This window comes from Dendrobium catenatum, unplaced genomic scaffold (genome assembly GCF_001605985.2).
Source record: "Dendrobium catenatum unplaced genomic scaffold, ASM160598v2 fragScaff_scaffold_1639, whole genome shotgun sequence".
Lineage (NCBI taxonomy): Eukaryota > Viridiplantae > Streptophyta > Magnoliopsida > Asparagales > Orchidaceae > Dendrobium > Dendrobium catenatum.
The window spans coordinates 320,953-344,328 of NW_021320101.1; the positions used below are offsets into that span (position 1 = coordinate 320,953).

A 23,376-nucleotide genomic window follows, 5' to 3' on the forward strand; every position below is an offset into this window, starting at 1 on the left:
TTGGTTGTGGAAGTTAACATATGGATTCATGTGCCACAAATATTTATTATACAATATTTCTATTGAAGCTTTAAAAAGTGACCAGGGCACATTTAACAATAACATTGTCATGATGGACTTACATATTCGAAGTTTATCAAGGAGGCATAGCAGCGACTATTTCAAGATTGTCCCCCTGTAATCTCATTATAACTATAAAAACTTAAGCAAATTGGAGCCCACAAGAATACAATAAGGTTAGAAATAGTGATAAAGGACAGGTTGCTCCAATAAAGACAAACATACCCATCCTAAACTCTTAAATGCACATTGACGAGGGTGATTATAGGTGTAATCATATTGTTGAGATTGTATAAATCAAGTGGTCAACTGTTTCTCCTGTTTAATTCCATTTTTTTTTGGGAAGGTTAAATAAGCATCACGAGCTACAGCTCACCAAAAATGGTTTGATGGCACTTATGAATTCAGAAGTATTAATCCCAAGCTTCAGATCCACTTCACCTCCACCTAACCAGAAGAAATCAGGCTGCAACTTAGCAATTGCTTCATCCAATATAACCTGAAACAAACCAAATAACATAAGCTAATCAAATCAAAATCATATTAGCTGAAATATGAAATAAGAATAATTATTTTCTTTAATCAAACTCATTAAAGTATAAAGGATAGAAGTTTATGATCATCGTTTAAAATTAACAAAAGATAATGTGATTCAAACAATATTTGTAAAGAAGTGTCTTTAGAGTGTTAGGCAATAAGAGAATATGGAAAGCAAAAGGTGAATTACATAAAGTTGCAATTAGACCTTATAAGTTGTAAAAGTCCAAGCAAAGGGGTACCCATAGGTGGGGCGCTTTAAGGAAGTAGCTAAACATGCTCGAGCTAGACCCATTAAATTACCCAATACGATGAACTAGCCTGCCCCTCCACATCCTTATTTTAATACTCAGATTATGTGGTTTAAATTAATAAAAAAATAAACAAAAATAAAAGTAAGGCCATAAAGGTAGCTATTATAACGCCCATGTTATCGGAACCTCAGAGAGATCACTCGAGGATGCATTGATAATTGAACTCAATATCAATTGCACTAGTTGTCAGTGCGGATATCTCTTACCCTTTCCTCTCATCTCCTATTTTTTCCATACAATCAACACTTTCTTGCTTATAATCCCAATTAATCCACTGCTGAAGGGAGTTCACCGAACATGTTTTGGTGTTGAGTCCTGTATCTTTCATCATTTGTATTTGTGACCAATTGCAATAACAAATCCTGATCACTTTCTATTTTTGTTAGAATTTATACGACTCCTATGCGATTGAAATGTTTTAGAGAATAGTTTAAATATTGATTAGAGGGGTCTCCTTGGAATAGAGTCTGTAGCAGTAAACCTTCTCTTATGGTGTCCTCACCATAAAAAACTTTTCGGTCAACTTTTGGTTTCGAGTATTGGACAACAGAAAACTCACTATAAGTCAAGTTGAGCATAGCAAAGATGAGACCGTTATGATGAATGTGTGCTGGAACTACAAAGAATAGATTAATGAATGACCATATTAGAGGGAGAGGGACATGATAGTGAAGGATTTACTGAAGATAAAGCTAAGATTTTGACTCAATATTTTGATGTTTATTACAGTATCATGTATAGCACCATTTTGAAGAAGCATAGCATGGGAACTGGATACCTAGAATATTACTTTATTTGATTGATTGGTTAGATGGCCGAGTTGTACTTGGGATTCACAAATCTGGACGTGCCTTAATCTATGTAAATACCACAAAGATCAACCTCAGCAATTGTGTCAATTGGGATTCGAACATGAAAGGAATGCATCTTCAAGAATTGTGCCAAATAAATTCTCAGGATATGCAGATCCATCATGCCATACAAAAATTCTCATTTGAAAATTTCATGGTCCATATGGTATAGTAATTTGTAAGGCATGCAGACCTTAAATTCCATGAAGAGGGTGATAGGAAATACTTGAGTTCGCAAGTTTGCAAGCAAACCTATCACGAATTGGTGAAAACAGCGAAAATAATGCAAAAATCTGGGTGAAATCAGCCCCAAAATGATGGATTGCAATAAGGGAATCAAAACCAAACAAACCCAAAGCAAGATACAAGTGATCCCCAATTCGAGAGGAGGATCATTCTCTCCCAATCTCTAGACAAGGAATTTAGAGCCCAAGATGCCAAGGAACTACAAGAGAAAACATATCAAAGCATAAAACCCTAACCCTAGCTTCTCATGCTTTTAAATACCCTCCCTCCCAATATAAAACAAATTCAAATTGTCCTCATACTTAAACCGCCCTCTCTCTCTCTCTCTCTCTCTCTCTCTCTCTCTCTCTCTCTCTCTCTCTCACAAATTGCAGCCCAAGAAGGGGGGCCCACTTGCTTAGGTGGTGGGAACCAAAGGAGGCGGCTTAGCTCGCCTCCTATAAGTCTGCACCAGCCCCTCCTGGGCCGGTTTGGCCAGAACCGTAACAATGCCCACTTCCTAAAGAACTGCCTTGTCCTCAAGGTAGAAATTGGGAAACTGATGTTTCACCCTCTCATAGGATTCCCACGTGGCATCGTAGTCCGGAAGATTTTTCCACTTGATTAGCACTTCTTTAGCTTCATCTTCTTTCTGGCAAACCCCCTTTAACTCTAAGGGTTCCAGAATCACCTCGAAATCCTCAGTGTCACCGATAACTCCGGGCTGACTATATAATCTCCAATGGCCCTTCTCAACTAGGATACATGAAAAATCGGATGTTTAGTCGCCGTTGGTGGTGATTTCAAGCGGTATGCTATAGCTCCAATTTTCTCCAATACCTCATAAGGTTCAAAGTATCTTGGGGCAAGCTTCTCATTCCTCCTATTGGTGATTGTCTTCTGCCTGTATGGTCGGAGCTTCAAGAACACCCTAGCCCCCACGTCGAACTAGACGTCCTTCCTATACCCATCAGCTTGTTTCTTCATATTCTGTTAGGCTCGCAACAGATGCCTCTTTAACTCTTCTAGCACTCTGTCCCTCCCTTCCAAGTATTCTACTGAAGAAACTAGAGTATTACTACTCCCAAAGTGCACCAAATGAGGTGGATCTCTTATATCCAACATCTTGAATGGGGTCATCTGAGAAGCAGAATGATAAGAGGTGTTGTACCAATACTCAGCCCATGATAGTCACTTGGCCCACAGCTTGGGTGTCTCCGACACAAAGCATCTCAGGTAGGTCTCTAAGCTTATGCTTGTCCATCCGTCTGTGGGTGTTAGACGGTGCTCCTCTTCAGAACTGTCCCATGTAATATGAACAACTCCCTCCAAAAATGGCTGAGGAACACCTTAATTATCTCTATCTGATACCATCGCCTCTGGCACTCCATGTAATATGACAACCTATCTGATGAAAGTTGAAGCCACTGCCACCGCGGTATATGGCTGTCAGAGGGGAATGAAATGAGCATACTTGCTTAACCTGTCCACCACCACTAGAATCACCATGAAACCCCTTAAACGGGGCAGCCGATATATGAAGTCCATGGATATCTCCTCCCATACTCGTCCCGATAAAGCCAACGACTGTAGTAGTCCTCTTGGCGACATAGTCAGGTATTCGTTCCTCTAACAGATCTCACACCTGGCCACCATCTCCTCTACATCTCTATGCATCCCCTTACAGTAAAACTACGAAGCAAACCTCTTGTATGTCTTCTGCACCCCTTGAATGGCCCCCAACAGTGCTTCCATGAAACTCCTGGAATAAGTTTGGTATGTGGATTGAGGTCCGGGGAATCACAACCCCTGATATAGTAATTTGTCCCCCTCCGATGAGTACCTTGGGTGGCTACCCCCTTCCCTCAATAAATCTGTCCTGATCTTTCCCAACTCCTCATCCCTAGCACTCTCCTTCCTAATGGCCTCCCAGTCCAGCATCAAAGGAACCGATACTGCCACTGTCTGCAGCTCCCCCATACACCTGGACAAGGCATCCTTGTTATCATTTATTTATGTTTACAGATTTTGTAAGCTGCTTTCTAGAACTTGTTTCTACTTTTAGTTTTATATGTGGATGTTTATGTTTTACTAAAAGGAAGAAGTTCTCTAATTGTTTTCCTAAGTATTCTCCATAAGATTTTTAGCAAATTATAAAGAAGCAGGTGGATGGACACAGGAAGGACATCCAATTCGTTGTTGTAGATGGGGTATTTTAAAAGCTGCGACCCTACAGATAAAGAACAATAGCCAATAGAAGAAATGAGAAGCTATTCCCGAGTTACTTTGGACTTTTGTAAAATTTTGGGGAGGGTTGAAGCAGTGATTTATCGCTTGAAGTTACCCCTTACTACTTTTATACACCTAGTGTTCCACGTATCACAATTGAGGAGAGCTGTGGAGGATCATGCAGCTAGTTCATAATTACCAGGGATGTTGACACAATATGTGGAGGTGGTTTTGGAACCACTTCTTAAAGGGGTTTGTAAGGGAGGGGAGTCCAAGGAAGCGTTGATGAAATGTAAGAACTTACTTGACTATGATGCTACTTGAGAACCATACGAGAGGGTGAAGCATCAGTTTTCCTCTTTCCACCTTGAGGACAAGGCAGTTATTTGGGAGGGCAGTATTGATAGATCGGTTAGGGGGGATCTGTTTTTTTTTTCTCTCTCTGTAGTTTCCTGTTTTTGTTTTCTTGTATGGGCTCTAGCTACGTCTAGAGACTTGGGAGAGCCGGATCTTCCTCTCCAATTGAAGATCCAATTATATCTTATTATTTTATTTCATCAATTTGAGTTTTGGTGTATTTCTCTTACAAATATTATTGTGCCGTTCACTGGTTTTTGCTGAATTTGCATCCAATTACTAACAAAAGGCAGGCTAAACGACACACCTGTGACAATGATTAATACCATTCAGATTGCAATATTTTTTTTTTTTAAATAGACGTTGTATAAAACCCCCTTATTTTTCGGTTATTCAAACACTTGAAAAAGGTCGTTATTCCACAATGCAAAAGAAAAATTCACGTGAAAATAAACTTTTTGATGATGATTTTGACTTTGTAGTATGAGTTGAGGGGTTTGCATGTCAATAAAAATGGCCATAGCAACATCCTAATAGCTACTTAAGCTTAACAAGGTCGAAATTCAATGAAAAATGCGTCTTTATGTCATGTAGGAATATGAAGAGTTTGAATTACCGGAATTTCTGTTTTCATGCCGACACATGTTACTGCATTATGCACAAACCCAGTAAGCTTTAGCGACTCCTCTTCAGGTGCAAGTCTCACTGAATCAAGCAAAAAGTTCACGAGAGATACATGAAAAGAGCACACTTAATAAAATAAATCTCAATCACACTACAACGGCTAACCAAATTACTACAATGCAGAAGTTCAATACTTCATTCTAAACGATTAATATGGACTAACCAAAAGTTTTAAACTGAGGACTAAAAGATCGTCTGTTTAAAAGATAAAAAAAATTGAGATAAATAACACAGTTAAAATTCTTCTCGAGTTCAAGATTGCATAAATTTACGTGTTTAAAAAAAATTAAAATATATAGATAACTTGGACCAAAGTTATGCCGAAAAAATAAATTGCTTCAAAGTTTAGTTTAATACAAAAAAAACTCTGATTTGGCTATTAAACGCAATGTTTTACTGTATATCTCTCAGCATATTGCACATTATCTGTTTCAATTGGAAGGCAATTGGGTTTAACATGGTGCAAACCTAGGCAGATATTTTCTAAATAAGTTATGCTACCTTTTTAAGGATTAATTCTTAAAACAACACCAACAACATCAAGTCTTTATCCCACTATGTATGGTCGGCTACATGAATCCATTTTCTCCATTGTGCCCAGTTAAAAGTTAAATTCTCATTTAAATCTAATAAAGAAAGGTCATTTCTAATATTTTCTAACCAAGTCTTTTTAGGTCTACCTCTACCCTTCTTAACATTAGTCAAATCTAATACATCTACTTTTCCAACGGGGTCATCGAAAGACCGCCGTTTTATGGGACCAAACCATATAAGGCGACTCTCTCTAATCTTATCTTCCACTGAAGCTACTCCAACCTTTTCATGTATATGTTAATTTCGTATCTTGTCTCTAGGAGTAGCCACTCATCCACTTAAGTATCCTCATCTTTGTAACACTTAACTTAATATTATGTTTCTATTTTAATGGCCAACATTCTGCACCATAAAACATTGTAGGTCTACCACCATCTTATAGAATTTTCCCTTAAGTTTGAGGGGGACTTTTTTATAACACAATAAGCCCGATGTATTCCTCCACTTCAACCATCCAACTCGAATTCTACTAATAATATCCCCATCTATTTCACCATCACTCTGAACAATAGACCTAAGATATCTAAAACGTGTACTCTTATTAATGACTTGATCACCTGAAGTTACAATCCCCTCACTAGAACTATTATTAAAATTATATTCAATATATTCAATTTTATATCTACTCAAACAAAAGCCTTTAGACTCTAAGGTTGACCTTCATAATTCAAGTTACCTTCAACTCCCTCTCTAGTCTTATCAACGAGAAGAATATCATCAGCAAAAAGCATATACCAGGGTACAACCTCTTGCGAATGTCTAGTGAGAACATCCATGACTAAAGGAAAAAGATATGGGCTTAAGGTTGATCCTTGATGTAATCCAATAAAAATAGGAAAAATACTTAGTTAAACCATCTTGTGTTTGAACACAAATAATAGCTCCTACATACATATCATATTGACTTGAACATAAGCATTATTAACCCCTTTCTTTTCTAGTACTTCTCTTGGAACCTTATCATATGCTTTCTCAAAATCAATAAACATCATATGTAGATCCTACTTATTCTATCTATACTTCTCCATCAAACCTCTCAATAAATGTATAACCTCCATCATAGACCTACCCAACATGATACAAATTGATTTTGAGAAACATTAGTATCACGTCGTAATCTATGCTCCATAACTCTCTCCCGTAGTTTTAAAGTATGACACATTAACTTAATTCCTCTATAATTCGCACAATCATATGCATTGCCTTTATTTTTAAAAATATGAATGAGCGCACTCATTCTCCACTCATCTGACATCTTTTTAGTCTTCAAAATAATATTAAAAAGTTTAGTAAGCAAAAAAATTCCTTATTCTCCTAAGCATTTCCACACCTCTATTGGGATATCATTAGGTCCAACAGCTTTTCCACCCTTCATTTACTTTAAAGCTTCTCTAACTTTGATTTTACTAATACGTCAATAAAAATAAAAAACTTTATTTTCATTTAGGATTATAAGATCACTAAAGTCAATCGTATTCTCACATCTTCGTTGAAAAGTTTAGCAAAATATATCATCCACCTTTATTGAATATCCTCTTCTAATAAAAATACTTTTTGATATTCATCCTATATGCACTTCACTTGAGCTAAATCTTTACTACTCATATCTCTTTATTTGACCCAACTTATACATATATCTTTTGCTCTCCTTAGTACATAATCTATTATATAAATCATTAAAAACTAAAATATTTGCATCATATATTACTTTTTTACAAAATCATAAGCTCTAAAATTTTACTCTAAAAAATATTTTTATTAATATTTTTAAAATACTCCCATCTAATCCTAAAACAACCAATTATTTTATTTTTTATATTCTTTCACTTTATCTTAAAGTCCAAAACTAATAAGTGATGTTGGATATATAAACTTTCACTCATAATAACTTTACAATATTTGAAATCTAAATAATCTATTTTTCTTATAAGAAAAATAATCAATCTTAGTTTTACTATCCATTTTTATAAATTATAAGATGCTCATCTCTTTTCCTAAATAATGTATTAGCAATTACAAAATTATAAACTAAAGAAAAAACTAGTATGACCTTACCACCTTTATTAGTCGCTCGAAACTCATAACTACCATAAATGCTTTTAAAATAATACATCATTCCATTTATCTACCAACATGTCTATTTAAATCTTCTTCAATAAAAACTCCTTCAAAAGGTATCTTTTATATTAATTATTCTAAGTCATTCCAAAATTTTAATTTTGAACACATATCCAAACCTACTTGATGAGCATAAACACTAATAATATTAATAATCTTAGTATCAACAACAAAAAAAATAAAAAGAAATAAAAAAAAAAAAAACTTAATTTGTGCCCCCATTAGAAATAATTTCTACCTCCGCCATTGACCATGTGGTAACATCATCACATATTCTTGTAGCATTAGGTGTCATGACTAGTGTAGGCTAAGCCTACAAGATTCATTAACTTGTAGATTTTTTAGGGCTGAAAATTTTTGTTAGTTTTATTAAATTAAATAGATCATTGTATTATCATTTTGATTCTTATTCTCGTAGAGTTTGATTTTCACCAAAAGAAGAAGAATTTTAATATACTTAAGGATTTTTTGATTGCAAGTAATACTATTGTGAAGTAAACTAAATACAAGTATTTTTTTAATTCACTGTGTTTGGTTGGAAGAAAAGCACATGCAGAATAAAATTTTAATTTTTTTTTTAAATTTCTTATCTCATTCATTTGCAATGTATTTGAAATTCGGTTGGTTCGGGCAGAATTTCGTTTGATCATACAACACAAGATTTCCTTATGAGGACATCGGAAGATCAATGACTACGATCTAGAGCTTATTTTATTTTATTTTATTTTTATGTCTTATGTACTAGTTTATTTTATATTATTATTTTTCTCATTTTACCCTTAGGAGTGGTCATGTAGTGTTGTAGCCCGAATGGCGTTTTAGTCTTTGCTATTTTTCTTTTCAAGAGGCCTATTTATAAACTAACTCTCTTGTATTGTAGAATGAAGATTATTATGAAAAATTTTGCGTTTTACTATTGTGAGAGTTTGAGAGTTCTTGGAAAGAGCTTTGAGAAAGTCCCTTGGTGAAGGGCAACGCAACGCAATACCCACCAATCTTGGAAGCGTCCGGATTCGTGGTTCTCTTTTCCGTATCTTCTTCTTTCCCCCTTCTCCTCCCCCCCCCCACCCACCACCACCACCACCTAACCCATCCCAACCCAAGATCCAACCGTCGGCCACTCCTTCATCCCCTTGGATCCCCAAATTAAATCCCTCATTATTACCTTCCATATTTGGCTTCTTGTTATTTAGGAAAGAATTTGAATTCAAATTCGACATAATTTAAGTTTCAAAAACTTTTTAAATGAATCTAATTCCTTTAGGAAATAATTCCCCAATCACCTTAATCTGAGAATAAATATCAAATTTATTCTTCAATCACAAATTAATGCCTTGGTCCACATTTATGGAGGGGCTGTTTGGTTGCCTGAATTAGGAGGGTAAAGTAAAGTAATTACAGGTATTTATTAAATTTGGTTGTTTGGTTAATTTTGAGTGGAACGAAAGGAATACCTCCGAAGCAATAGCAGAGTATTAGGGGAGGCAGTTCGTGCGACTTTGAAACCCGCTCAAATCGAGCGGGTTAGAAATTCTTTGCGGCTGTTGCGCGATGCTGACCTATATTCTCCCTTCTTCCTTGCTCTCTTGTCCATTCCTGCGATCGCGCTGACGTTCCTGCATCATCGCTTCGCCTGGTTCCGCAAAACAGTCGTCATCCAAATAAAACCCCTTATCTCCAACATATTTCATGCTCCATGACACACATTTCTCTCACAACCATTCCATTAAACATCACAAACCACTTTGTATTCATTTTTTTACAATGGATTACAACTGAAGATAAAAAAAACTTTGCAAATGATATCAAATTTTTATCCAACGAACTTTTAATTGGTAAGGCATAAAGAAGATGCAATTGACAGCTACAATTACAACTGCCAAACATATGTCAAATAACTTCTTATACTTCCACCAGAGCTATCATAGTAAAACATATATTCAAGGAAAGAAATCATCTCTTAGCCCAAATCCATTTCATTCCTTCCAAAGTTTATAAGAGGCAAGCCAACATCACGTTGCAACATTGATTCAAACACAGAACACATGATTACCTATCCAACACTTCATCACGAAACAACCTTTCTACATAAAATCACTTTTGTAGTTTCTTCAACAAAGTTTGAAGACAAATCAAGTATTCACAAGAGGCTTTAAGAAGATTCTTGTCATAGCCATGCAATTTCCACCAATATAGAAGCATGAAAAACTCCACTTTTTTATTTTTTAAAATAAAATGATAGCATGAAGGCATCTAATCATATCACAAATGGATCATTAGGCAAGGATCAATTCATCTTCAATATTGCATTACTAAAGTAAAGTAAGAATGAGATAATCAAATCTACCAACTAAATGTCCTTCCAAATCCACATATTATTTATCCTTCATGTCACCAATAAGAATAACAAAACTTTCTGTTAACATAGAAGTGTAAACTTGCATTCAAACTCTTTCATTTCAAGTAAGGCCTCTTTGAGACATTTCATCAAATTTTTGATATGCAACGTTTGCAAAACCACATAAAACAAACTTATATGAAAATCATGATTTTACCACCTATTTGATTGAAATCATAAAAGTAATCAACACAAAACCTTTCATAATTCGTGTAATAACCAATTCGATAAGAAAATACATGTGTATACATATAGAAAAGAAAACTAAGGGAATATCAAGTTTCAGATTTTTTTTTAAGGAACTTAAATGCTATTGCTCTTTAGAATATAATACTCCAAACAAATCTCCATAGAATAATTTAGAAACTTCAACATCTCAGTGCAAATAATCACCAAGCCATAACTTTAATCCTTTTAGAAAGAATAATGAGGAGAATATAATCTTCACCCAAACGATGCAAACAAACTTTCTCTTCTTTTATTCAAACCTCACATAGCATAACATCAAATGTATTCATGATATCGCATCCCACCAATACATGCAAACAACATAGAATGGTGTTACCCACTTGCTACACATTTCATGCTAAGCTCTACTTACAATAAAAAGTTTGTTAACAGAGAAAAGATCATTCAATACAATATTTGAAATATAATCCTACTAAAAGTCTTAGAATGAAGCGATGAGCAATGAAGGCATGGTATTACACATTAGCACAAAGTACCACTTCATACTACATCTTTACCAAATCAAGACATAAGATTAAGCTTTTATGATACCAATCTAAATTTCCTAACGAAATTAAGTATTATTTTTCTAGTGGCATTTCACCAAACACTTAGTGTGCAACGTTTACAAGCTCTCACAAAATAAGTCATTATAAAGTCCATGATTTACACACCTAATTGATTGACATCTTCTAAATAATCTAAAAGAAAACTCTCAAGCTCAATGCAACGATCACCTCAACAAGAAGATAAAGAAGATACATATGCATACACATAGATAATGGAATCTTATTCTCCAGGTTTTGCAAAAGATTTAAACATCCTTACTCTTTTCATTCACTTATCATGAAAGAAATGGAAGCAAGTAGAAGAAGAAAAAGGAAAGGAAGAAAAAGAAGAAGAAGGAGAAGAAGGGAGAAATACTCATCTTGCAAAGAAGAGGAGTTTGGGTAGATCCAGGCGGCGTCGGGTCCGATTCGGTTGTGCGGCATCGGTCCTGAAGTGCGAAACCGAGGGAGAGACCGAAGGAGCTAGGGATTCCGTCGCCTAGCTCGCGAATGGAGAGGGGCCTTCGAACCGAGAGGGAGAGAGGGAGGGAGTGTCGGGTATCTCTAACCCGGTTTTAGTGGAGAAGCATTAATATGATCTTCATGAAGATAATAAATTCACATTCAAGGATGCAACTATGAAGATATAGAGTCGGGTGTCGAATTTACCCAAAGACAAGAGAGATACGCACTCCGGCAAGGTTGTTTGAAAGCTGGGAATGAAGTGGACAGCAACCACGAACCTTCATGATGTTGCTGGATAGCAATCTGGAGCTCCTAGGTGGCGGGACAGCAATAAGAGCTTACGGAAATAGCTGGACAGCAGCTCTGAGCATTTAAAGCAATTCTGGGCTGCCACCTAATGGGCTTAATAAGACCTTGGACAGCTGCTGTGGAACGCCTGGAACTTCTGGACAGCGATTAGCGATGTTCCAGGATGCAGGACAGCAAATTATTTGCTGAAAAATGTTGACCGGAGGATTCTTAGCAAGGAAACTACTGAATTTCCTTGGCAGGAATTTCAGGGCAGCAGGGTAACACGTCCAGGAACTTGAGGCAGTGGGTGTGGAAACCTTCTGGACGGCATGACAGTAGGAAGAAGTGGTATTGTGAACAGCAGCTAGGGGTGTTCGGACACCCACTATGGAGGCGTGACCAGCAGTTTTGGTCCTTGAGCGTCTCTCCAAAGATGCGGGACAGCAGGAAATTTTAAGAAATTGGTGGACAGTGGGCTGGAGGAGAGCAGCCAGCAATTTGGGAGAGGAGGGTTCAGATGACATAAATTAAGGAGCAAAATTATGAAACAATTAATGGCTCATGACAATATGAAATTTCAAAATTTGAAACTCCATGGAAGGGGCGGTCGGCGACTAGAGGAAGGGCAAGGGGTGGGTCACGGCGTGGGGTGGCCAGCCAGCGGGATGTGGCAACCAATTCGCCGGCGGCTTGGGCGGCTCAGGGCTGGGCGGCGGCAATTGCAAGGGGAGGAAGAGAGGGAAAGTTCAAGGGATTCGAGCGACTACGAATTCACTAACCTTATTATTCTTCAATCCGGATTTCCACACAATTAACTTGGACGAACGCTAGAACTCACAAAGAGATCTAGTTCTTCCGACGAACTCACTAAGAGATCTTGGAAGAATGAACTCACAAAGAGATCAAAAGTAGAAATTTTCATTTATCAATCATCATCCCAAAATACAAAACAACTAGCCTATAAATAGGCCTCATGAAAACAAAAGAAATAAAAGACTAAAGTGCCCTTCGGGCTACAATAATACATGACCACCCGTAAGGGTATAAAGGAAAAAAAAATAATATGAAATAAACTAGTACATATAAATAAATAACTCAAGATCGTAGCCGTTGATCTTCGATGTCCTCATCAGGAGGCGTCGAGTCCGGCTCCAAAATGAGAGAGAGAGGGAGCCGGGGAGCCAAGCTTTTGTCTAGGGCTTCTTCGGGCAAGACCAAAAAAACGAGAGAGAGAGAGAGAGAGGGCGCCGGTCTTGACAACCGAGAGAGGGAGCCAATGCCCATTAAAAAAACGAAAATCGAGGCGGGATCTTTTCTTCATTCAAGTCCAAAGAGCTTCGGCTCGATTTCGCGCGAAGAGAAGCTGGGAAGGGGACTGGGCATTTTCGATCACTCTCCCGACCTCTGCATCTCCTCCAAAACGAGTAAATCACGCGACCGAGGGACTGAGGCACTGCAGCGACGGCAGGTTTTGGGTTTCAAGGCAAATCGATACCGTCGATTGCGTTTCCGAATTTAGAAAATCAATTCAAATTGCTAATAAAGTCAAATGAACATTAGTGGAATTATATTAGGCTGAATCAAATCAAACTTGGCTAAGACCGGGTTAGACTCGAGTCCAAATTCGACTCAATTCGAGTCAGTTTGGGTTCGAGCAGACTCAATGGATTTAATCATATAAAGATGAACCCAAAATCAGCATCAATCAAAAATAAAAATCATGCTCGAAGTGACCGACATGAATTGATCATATTTGATTGAGTGCAATCGAGTCAGATTCGACTCGATTCGGGCCAATTTGAACTTAATATAATTTAATTAATGCAAATTTAGCTAAATTAAGTTCAGATTAGCACTGATTCGGCTTGGATCTAACTCATCGTGACTCAATTGAACTGATCAAACATGGTCGAGGGCAAAGAAAAATAAAATAAAAAGAAAATAAAAACGAGGTCAACAATATGTGCATCTACTTTTGTTCGAAACCAATTCTCCTTTGAGCTATAATTTTATGCTCTTCTCTTACTATTATCTTTTATTTCTGCCACAGGAATTTGAGAGATCTTTGTCTTGAAGGAAGCTTCACATTAGAGTTCAGATAACTCATTTATTTGAAGTTACTGTAAGCATCTCTAATTTATCGTTTGATTGTAATGTTCATACATATCTAAAGTTAAACCTCAAGAATGTTTGCATCTTTACTGTTAACTCTTTTATTGGTAAAGAAACAATGATTCTATGGTGATGACTCGCCGGCATTGTTTTAGTCTTATCCCAGTATTTCGGCTGATAAAATGAACTTATGAGCTCGAAGCCCTTAATTTTTGGAGCTACATCTGGCATTTTTCTAGTGAATTCAAATGTTATATTGAGTCTTATGCATTATTTTGAATAATTGAAGGAAAAAATCAGAAGCAAAATGGAAATGGGAGTTTGTGTGTGAAGAGAAATATGGTTGCTAGAGTCTTTGTCATCTATTCTTACTGGCTAACCAGCAATAATACTTGACTTACCAAACGCCAGACTTGGAAATAACGGTTTTGATATCTGATAGGAAGTGCTTGTATTCACAAGCAACCTATCCAAAATCTGCGAACCAACAACAGCCAACTGGCTGTCCACGCAGGAAAACAGCAGATTTCTGCTGTTTACAGCAGAAAAACAGCACTTGTTCGGGAAAATACGAGAGAAAACTCAAGAAAAGACTTGTATTCCACTTAAACGATGAATAAAAGAGCAAGATACAATTGATCCTCAATTCGAGAGGAGGATCGATCTCTCCCAAATCTCTAGACGCCGCTAGAGCCCAAAGAAACCTAAATCTAAGAGATCTCAAATTTCAGCCAAATTCAAGATGACCAAACCCTAGGAAAATCTACTACTTAATGCATACAAATCAAAAGGAAATCCCTAAACAGTCCCTACATTCAAATTCCCCTCTTAATTTCCCCAAAAAAGCTTCCTATTCGGCTCCCGCAAGGCGTGCGGTGCGCGCGGCCTCCGCCCAGGCGAACAAATCGCCTGTTTCGCGATATTCGGGCGTGAACCGGTCCCGCCTGGACCGGCTGGACCGGTCCAGTGGACCGGTCTAACAATATCCCATCAGAACTTCATGAACTCCATATACTTTCTGAGTTTCAAGTTGATGAAGATATGTTTTGTTCAAATAGGGGATCTCTTATGAGGTATGGCCTCTTCGCACTGAAGAAGGGAGGCAAAGGAGAGTGGGGCAGATTTGACGGCATGTATGGTTGGAGCCGGGTAGCTCCGGCAGTGAAATGCGAGGTGGACGACACTGGAGCTTCCTCGACCGATAGCGGAGCCTCTCACCCAATCCATCTTGTATGCTTTTCTTATTAGGGAATTAAGAAGCAGAGATACTTAGCTCTGTTTAGGAATCTTACGGGCACAGAACGAACTGGTTATGAGAGTTTCCTGATCCAATTATATATAAAAGGTAAATATCTAGAACTTGTGACATCACCTCCTTAAAAAAGAATATAAAAAATGTGGTTCCTCTTTTTTTTTTTTTGAAAAAATTGTAATCCCTAAAATTAAAAATTTATATTTTCACAAAATTAAAATTAAAATTTCTCTCAATTACAAATATATTTACGTCTATTGCAGCATATTGCTAAATTAATACACAGTAGAATATAATATCATATAATTTCAAAAAAAAATATAACTGCTTTTATAAATACATTAGTTATAATGACAAAAAAAATATTACAAATGCACTGCTTTTACTTTGCTTTGGATATATCTAACCAAACAAGGGAAACAGTTCTCCTGCGTTTACTTTGCAGATAACCAAACAGCCTCAAAGTATTTGGAATGCACTATATTTAATTTACACTGCATTTACTTTACACTTCGTTTACTTTGCAGACAACCAAACAGCCCCTGAATGCGGACACAAATCCCCCCCTCTCTAGGGCGGCCCACCCCTCCTTATTTATCATTAATGCTTGCCTAATCAATCACCATTCAAGTTCCCAAATTAAGCCCAATTTAAAATTCAAATTGGGATTGGGATTGATTTAATCTATTCCTAATTGAAAGTTACTGATTCGGCAAGCAATCCAAAACCTTCATTGTTTCCTCCCTCCCTCCTAATGCTGCCGGCATGCTCCCAACTCCCCTCTCTCTACCCACCCACCTCCCTCCCCTAGATCTCAAAAGTAATTCCAAAGGAGGAGAGAACCGCAAGGGAACTCTTAATCCCTTACACCATTCCCTTTCCTCCAACTGATCACGAAAGCCTGATTTTTCCTGAACAGGGTTGCTGTCCAAAATTCCTGCACCTCTCCAAGCCTCTCCTGTCAACAAGACCCTCTCGAACTGCTGTTTAAGGAAGGACAGCCTGCTGTCCATCCATTCCAGCAAGGGGAGATCAGCTGAATTGCTGCCATGAGCCCTCTAGTTGCCGCCCAGAAGGTTTTCATCAGCAAAAACTGCTGTCCTGCTGCTCAGGAATCCCCCAGCTATTGTCCCAACTCTCCAAACAAGATCCAGACTGCTGTCTAGAGAAGATTCAGCCAAAGAAAGTGACAATCCAATCCAGGAGACCTTTCCAAGTGCTGTCACAAAGTTCCAAGACCAAGATTTGGGTGAACTCTTCCCTTATTTCTTATTTTCCTAGTCATTCTCAATTGTGGAACTAATTAATTCTTCGAGTTCATCGTCATCCTCCCCGCTAAAGCCTAGCATCTTAAGAAATGAGAGAGGGATTTGCCTCATAGTGACTATTTTCATTGTTAGTTTAGGGATTTACGTTGAAAATCATTCATGTATGCAATGTTAGATTAATTGATTGTTTTACAATCTTAACTCATATACATGTGGTTTAGCCTAAGCTTGTTTTATCACCTTATTGTTTTATCTTAGCGTTTAAATCAACATAATTTTTAGCTCGAAAGATTAAGCGTGCAAATTTCCTTAAGCAACTCATCTTCACATGTATGTTTTACATCATTTCCTTAATCACATAATGAAATAACTCATATAATTTGGATATTTCTAATCCATGCTTGAACAACTCCATGCAATATTTGGGGATTTGTAATAACCTAACAGAACATCAGTTGCCGGATCTCACGATTACAAAAGATTAGAAAATAACAAAAACGATATATTGCACCAAAGTGGAATCCCTGATGCGGAAGTTAATCATGGATTTCATGAATAGGGAAAGAATAGCGGTCAAAGAAATATTGGACTTTACAGAGAGTCAGAGATTAAACAAAACATTTTGCAATCTGCTGCAGATTTAGAAGAAGTATGAACAGACACAATAAAGTGCTCTATTGAACAGATTTATGGTTTCTTTGATAAGATTCAAACATAATTTAATTGTATAAATGCTAATTTAATAAAAAAATTCAATTCTTGGTGTTGGAACTTATAAATGCATAAAATGGTGAATAGAAGGCTAAAGATGATAGTAATCATGATCGATGCCAGTAGAGACCTGAATTCTTTTTGTAGAATATGGTACTAACAATTACTTTACGCAAGAACAATCCCTTGCTTCATGATGAAAACTGGTCAATGTTACTACTTATTAATGCCAGTACATTGTGAGTTCATATTATAAAAAAAATTCAAACAAAAGATTTGAATGCATCTGCTTAAAAACCAATAAATTGAGTTCTATCAAAGAGATGTGAAAGTAAACGCACAGTTGAATCTCTTCTTTGGTATCCGCTGGTTGTTAAGTGCATAAAGAAAATTTTTGATGTTTTCAGCATTTAACCGAGCAACATACTGTAACACAAACAAAACTATTTAAGGACTTGGCGGCAAGTGCAACTATCAAAAAGAAATATAGAAGACTTGTGAAGTACCTGTATTACAACAATGTAATACTTGGAATTGTTGTGATCACTGCAGTCAATGACATTAGCTGGAGCTTGAGTATTAACCTGAGATACAGAAAAAGGCCAGACTTTTGAACCAGTTTCAACAAAAGAAATTAGAAAACAGCATACTGTAAACACAACAAGGTTGGTAAGCGAATGGCAGGATATGTTAGTGAGGAGTGAAGAACATGACATGAAAAATGGTTCCAACACAGCTCACTTTTGATATTGTTAATGGAAATCACTGATATTCATTAGAATGGTCATCAAACAAAAGAATGAAGTGGAAGGCTATTTGATTAGACTGATACTGAGCGGTAGCCACAACCGGAAAATTTTCCATGATCATATTCTACAGAACTCAGATATAGTAAGAACAATATGCTGCAGTCATACTTGGTCCTACACCCTGATTGTTGCTTGTAGAACATTGTATTCAAAGCCAGCCAAATTAATGTTCATTCCTGCAATTGCTCATGCTAAATTATGTCTAAACGGTGGGAAAGGCTGCTGATTTAAGCATACTAAAGTGCCCGAAAGCAATAAACCATTATAGGAGCCTTTGATAGACCAAATTTCACATTCCATTTTGGAAATTAGATGGCACCTTCGCTCTCTACATTACTGGAAATCATATTGATACAAATATTTTAACACATTGCATTGTAGAGTCTGTTGGCATCATTTTGTGATGCATTTTTTATACTTAGGTTCCATATACCATGTTTGTTCTTTTAGGTATTTCTAAGGGAATGTCTCTCGCACTTACACTCTTGGTTCTTCTATTATGGCATACAAACCCAATAGGAACCTTCTACTTACACTCTTGGTTCTTCTATTATGGCATACAAACCCAATAGGAACCTTCTGGAGCTCGTGGTTACTAGATCGATGTTCTAGCATTGACTTGGCCCAATCTCTGTATTACTCCACATCTCCCAAGTTCACTCAGTCTCCAGTAGAGATGGTAGGGCTATTTGCCAATCTCACTTTGCTCAACATGCTTTGAACTTTGGACATTCTCCTGTTAATTGACTTAGATATCTCTCTCCATGTTTTGGACCTACCATCTAGAGTCATCCTTATCTATTTGTGAACCAAGATGTACACACTCTACTTCGTCGACCAAGGATATCCTAATCTAGGGGTGTAAACAAGTCGAGTATCTGCCTAATCAAGCTAAACTTATTTAACTCTTGCTGAGCTCAAGCTCAAGCTCGTTTATTGAGCTTGAGCTCGACTTGTTATAAAATTATTAGGCTCGAGCTTGACTCGTTTACGCAAGCTCGTTAAGAAAGCTCGAGCTTGACTCGTAAAATAATTTAAAATATTTAGTATATATTTTATTATATCGTTTTAAAATTATATTTTAAATATAATTTAATTTAAACAAGCGGTTTGACAAGCTTACGAGCCGAGCCTAACTAAGCTCGAGCTTGTGTTCATACTCGTAACTTGATAAGCTAAACTCGTGAGCTCGTTAACAAATCAAGTTCGGGCCGGCTTACGAGCCAACTCGACTCACTTACACCCCTATCCTAATCTATCTATTAGGTTTAACTCAATGACTTATTCCCCTGATTAAATTCCTAATGTCCTAGCACATATTTCTAAAGACCTCAGTTCATCTCAATTTACATGTTATAAGTCCGCTCTCTTTAGTCTAGTACATCAAACATAGTAGTTAGAAAGGAGAACATTAAGTTCTCTAACAATCCGTTGCTCTCTAGTTAGTTGTGTCACCATAACCCTCATTTTAAATCACATGAATTATACCACGTTCATCATCATGAGGGGATTTGAGGAGTTTAATTTATAGTTATTTATGTCAATTATCAAAAATCAAATAAAATTATAATGTCTCAAAATTTTGACATGCTCTTACTATTTCAGACGTAACTTTCTTGTTGCATATCAAAGGCACACAATTTTAACATCGTTGGAAAGTTGATAAAATTTTATACAAGTTTCATTTTTCTACTTCGAAGAACTTTTGCACGATAAATTGCAATTTTCATATGAATTGAGAAAAAAATTCAAATTCAGAAATTCCAAATTTGCTTCAATAATATGGACATAACTTTCTCATCACTTATTAGAACTAGGTGATTTTGGTGTCATTAGAAGCTAATGAAATTCTCTACAACTTTCATGTTTTCCACTCCAGCTGATTTTGACATGATAAGTTGTAGTTTACATAAGAATCAACAACAACATCAAGACTTTATCCCACTAGATGCGGTTGGCTACATGAATCTTTTTTCTCCATTGTGTCTTGTTAAGAGTCAAATTCTCATTTAAATTAAATAAAGAAAGGTTATTTCTAATATTTTTTAACCAAGTCTTTTTAGGTCTACCTCTACCTTTCTTAACATAGGCCAAATCTAATACATCTACTCTCCTAACAGGGTCATCGAATGGCCGTCGTTTTACATGATCAAACCATCTAAGGCGACTCTATCTAATCTTATACATCATTGGAGTTACTCCAACCTTTTCACGGATATGCTTGCTTCGTATCCTGTCTCTAAGAGTAAATCCACTCATCCACCTAAGCATCCTCATCTCAGCAACACTTAACTTAATATTATGCTTCTCTTTTAATGGCCAACATTCTGCGCCATAAAGCAATGTTGACTCTCTCTCTCTCTCTCTCTCTCTCTCTAATTAAAATATTTTAATTTTATATTGCTCTTGTTGAGTGTCGGAACATTCATGGCGATTGAGGGACATAGAGTTTATCATCTTTTAATAATATAAGAAAATTCTAAACACATAGAAATAAATAAGTTGTGAGTTGCTCATAGAAGAGATGATGATTTTTATATGGAAAAACCAAAAAGAAAAAAATCATGAAGCTTGGGTTAGTTGAAATGATTTCATGTGTATGAGTTGTAAAGAACGTCCCTTCTCACAATTTGATAAGGCATTTGTACAATGTAGAGACCTGAGCTATAGAAGATTACATCTATGGTGGAAGTTATAGGAGATTTAGGGCATTGACAATATCATCAAATGATTGTTGGTGGTTTGTCATTCTCCTTATAAGAGAGAAGATCAAAAACCAACAAAATAGGCATTAGCCTTAGTGGAGACGATGGGCATTGGAATTGATGTTAAAGACAAGCGACAACCTTACATTTGATATTGTATATCAATATATTTGGCAACAACATTAATGTCGATGGTTGGCATTTTACCTTTTGGAGACAACAAATTTTGACATTGTTGTGTACAACATGAAAATTCTTGATGACTATAATGTGTGTCGACCTTGGCAGCGACAACATTCGCCGACCTTAGTAGCTACGATGGGCATTTGATTTGTTGGGGATGGTCAGCTCGATATTAGAGGCAACGACATGTGTTTTACTTGGTGGCAACAAAACGATGCGCCTTAACCTTAATTGTGGCAACGCGAATCTACCTTGGTGACAATGATGTGCACCGACCTTGTTGGAAATGACAAGCACTTGCATTGATGTCGAGGGAAAACATCAAACTTCTTAGGGATTACAAGTGTCAATGTTGTGTTGATGACAAGCGTCGGCTTCAATGGTGATGACGAGCATCGGCACTAGTCTTGACTGCTTGCAAACAAAATTTTGAATTTTATTCTTAGGAATCATTCTTGTGGCCTTATCTCTACCTCCTCAAATGTGTAGAAGCTAGGTCTAGTATAGTTCTCTTGAGAGGAGCATTTTATTCATTTCAACAAAAAATAGGACATTCAATCGGATGACCAGTGTTTATTCCTCTTGATCATGCAATATTCTCTAAACAACTTATGTCTTAGTGATGTTAGAATAGAAAGGTCTTGGGCCCTTCAATTTTTCTCTTTGAGATGCATATTTCGGCTATAAATGTACTGAAAAATGAACTTTAAATGATCCCAATTTTAAAATTTTGATGTAAGATTTGTCTTTCATTTGATGTATTTTTCGGTGATATTTCAGCACTATTTTCTCTACTTGCATTACAAGGCCCATGTTTAACTATTAAACCAACTAAAAGTCTAAAATGGAAATCGAACGGCTTGTTAAATTACCACTTACCAGAAATTATGCTAGCCAGATAAGAAAATAAAAAGGTCAAAGTGCGCCAAAGCATTACAGTTTACATAGAGAACAATGGCGGCCAAATTAATCATCGCTTACAAATTAAGGAGCTCTTGCATCCAAGTAAATGAGTATAAGGTTAACGTTATATAATTTGAACAGGAGATTACTTTCCAATGAAATTCAACGATCACGGCGCTTAGTATAAGTACAGCAGCATACTTTACCAGGATTCACTGATGCGAAAATCAAAACGATCTCAGAATTAGGAAACAACAAACTCGCTTAATGGAATGGCTAAGAAATGCACAACAAACGTTCGATGAAATGCCAATGAGAAAATGAATAATCACCAAAACGATGCTTTTGCACAGGTGATTAACGGAGAAAGCGCCGAGAATCTCCTTCCTCTCCTCTAGGGTTTTATCATAGTAATCTAAGGGAACAGTCCTGAAGGTGAAGTCTGAGACGCCCATGGACCTGAGAATAACCGAAAGGCGGGACTCCGTGGAATCGCCGTGGCCGGCAACTCTGTGATTGGCACCGTGATCGAAATTATCGAAGAGAGCGAGTCGGGCGTTGAAGGCGCGTTCCAGTTCCGCGATGCGTTCGAGAATACCGATCTGCGGCAAATTATTGCGTCAGGTGACCGAACGCAGAGATGCGTTCGGTCTCTCTCTCGCTACAGTAACCTGCGCTTTACTGTAGCACTGCTACAGTAAAGCGCAGGTTACTGTAGACAGAGAGAGCCCGAACGCATCTCTCTGTCAGGTCACCTGATGCAATAATTTGCCTCTGCGATAGCCATGGCATTCGTTTCTCGTGGGTCTGCGTCCGGTGTTACGCGAAAACTCCTAAACTATTTTCCTCACGCGAGGATAGGGTTATAAATGAATCCGTCCGTGGATATTTTTTCCTTCTCAACCCAAAGAGGAATTATTCTGTGTGGAATTCGGTTATAGAGCTGTGTTCGGATGCCAGTAAAATCATTACACATGGCGTGCGTGTGTAAAAAGTTAGGATATTTATTTGACTTCTTACCCGACCCGTTTGTCTTTTCGGACTAACTACAGATGAAGAGAAATCTGCAACAAATAAGCAAAAAATGTGCAACATATACGCAACAAATATTCAATAAATACGCAATAAAATACTCAATCAATACGCACATTTTACGCAATAAATACTCAATCAATACGCAAGTCAAATAAATATTGCGGACTTTTAACTTTCCACATAAGCATCCAAACACCGCTCTATAACCGGATTCCGCACAGAATAATTTCTCAACGAGACGAAGTTGGTTTTTTTGGGTGAGTTTTCTTGCTGATTTATAAAGTTATTTTTTATTATCAAAATATTTTTAAAATAGGAAAAAAAGAAGATTTTGTTTGAGAAGACTCTCTTATCTTATTATTTTGTAAAGTTATATTTTAGTAAAAAAAAAAATTTAACTTAGACTTCCTTTGGGATGATTTTCTTAGTAATTTTTTAATAACAATTAATTTAAAAAAATAGTAATAAATTCATCCCAAATAAAACCTTAATGAAAATA

General features: G+C 36.9%; 1 protein-coding gene across 1 annotated transcript; it reads right to left on the reverse strand.

The window, feature by feature from the left end:
* On the reverse strand, positions 1-22,453 carry LOC110110652 (the record flags this gene model as incomplete). Its single annotated transcript, XM_020842247.2, has 5 exons — positions 1-559; positions 5,190-5,278; positions 17,584-17,668; positions 17,749-17,826; positions 22,175-22,453. Coding segments are annotated over 5 exons (672 nt in total), but the record flags the coding sequence as incomplete, so codon positions are not given.
* Positions 22,454-23,376: the final 923 nt, after the last annotated feature.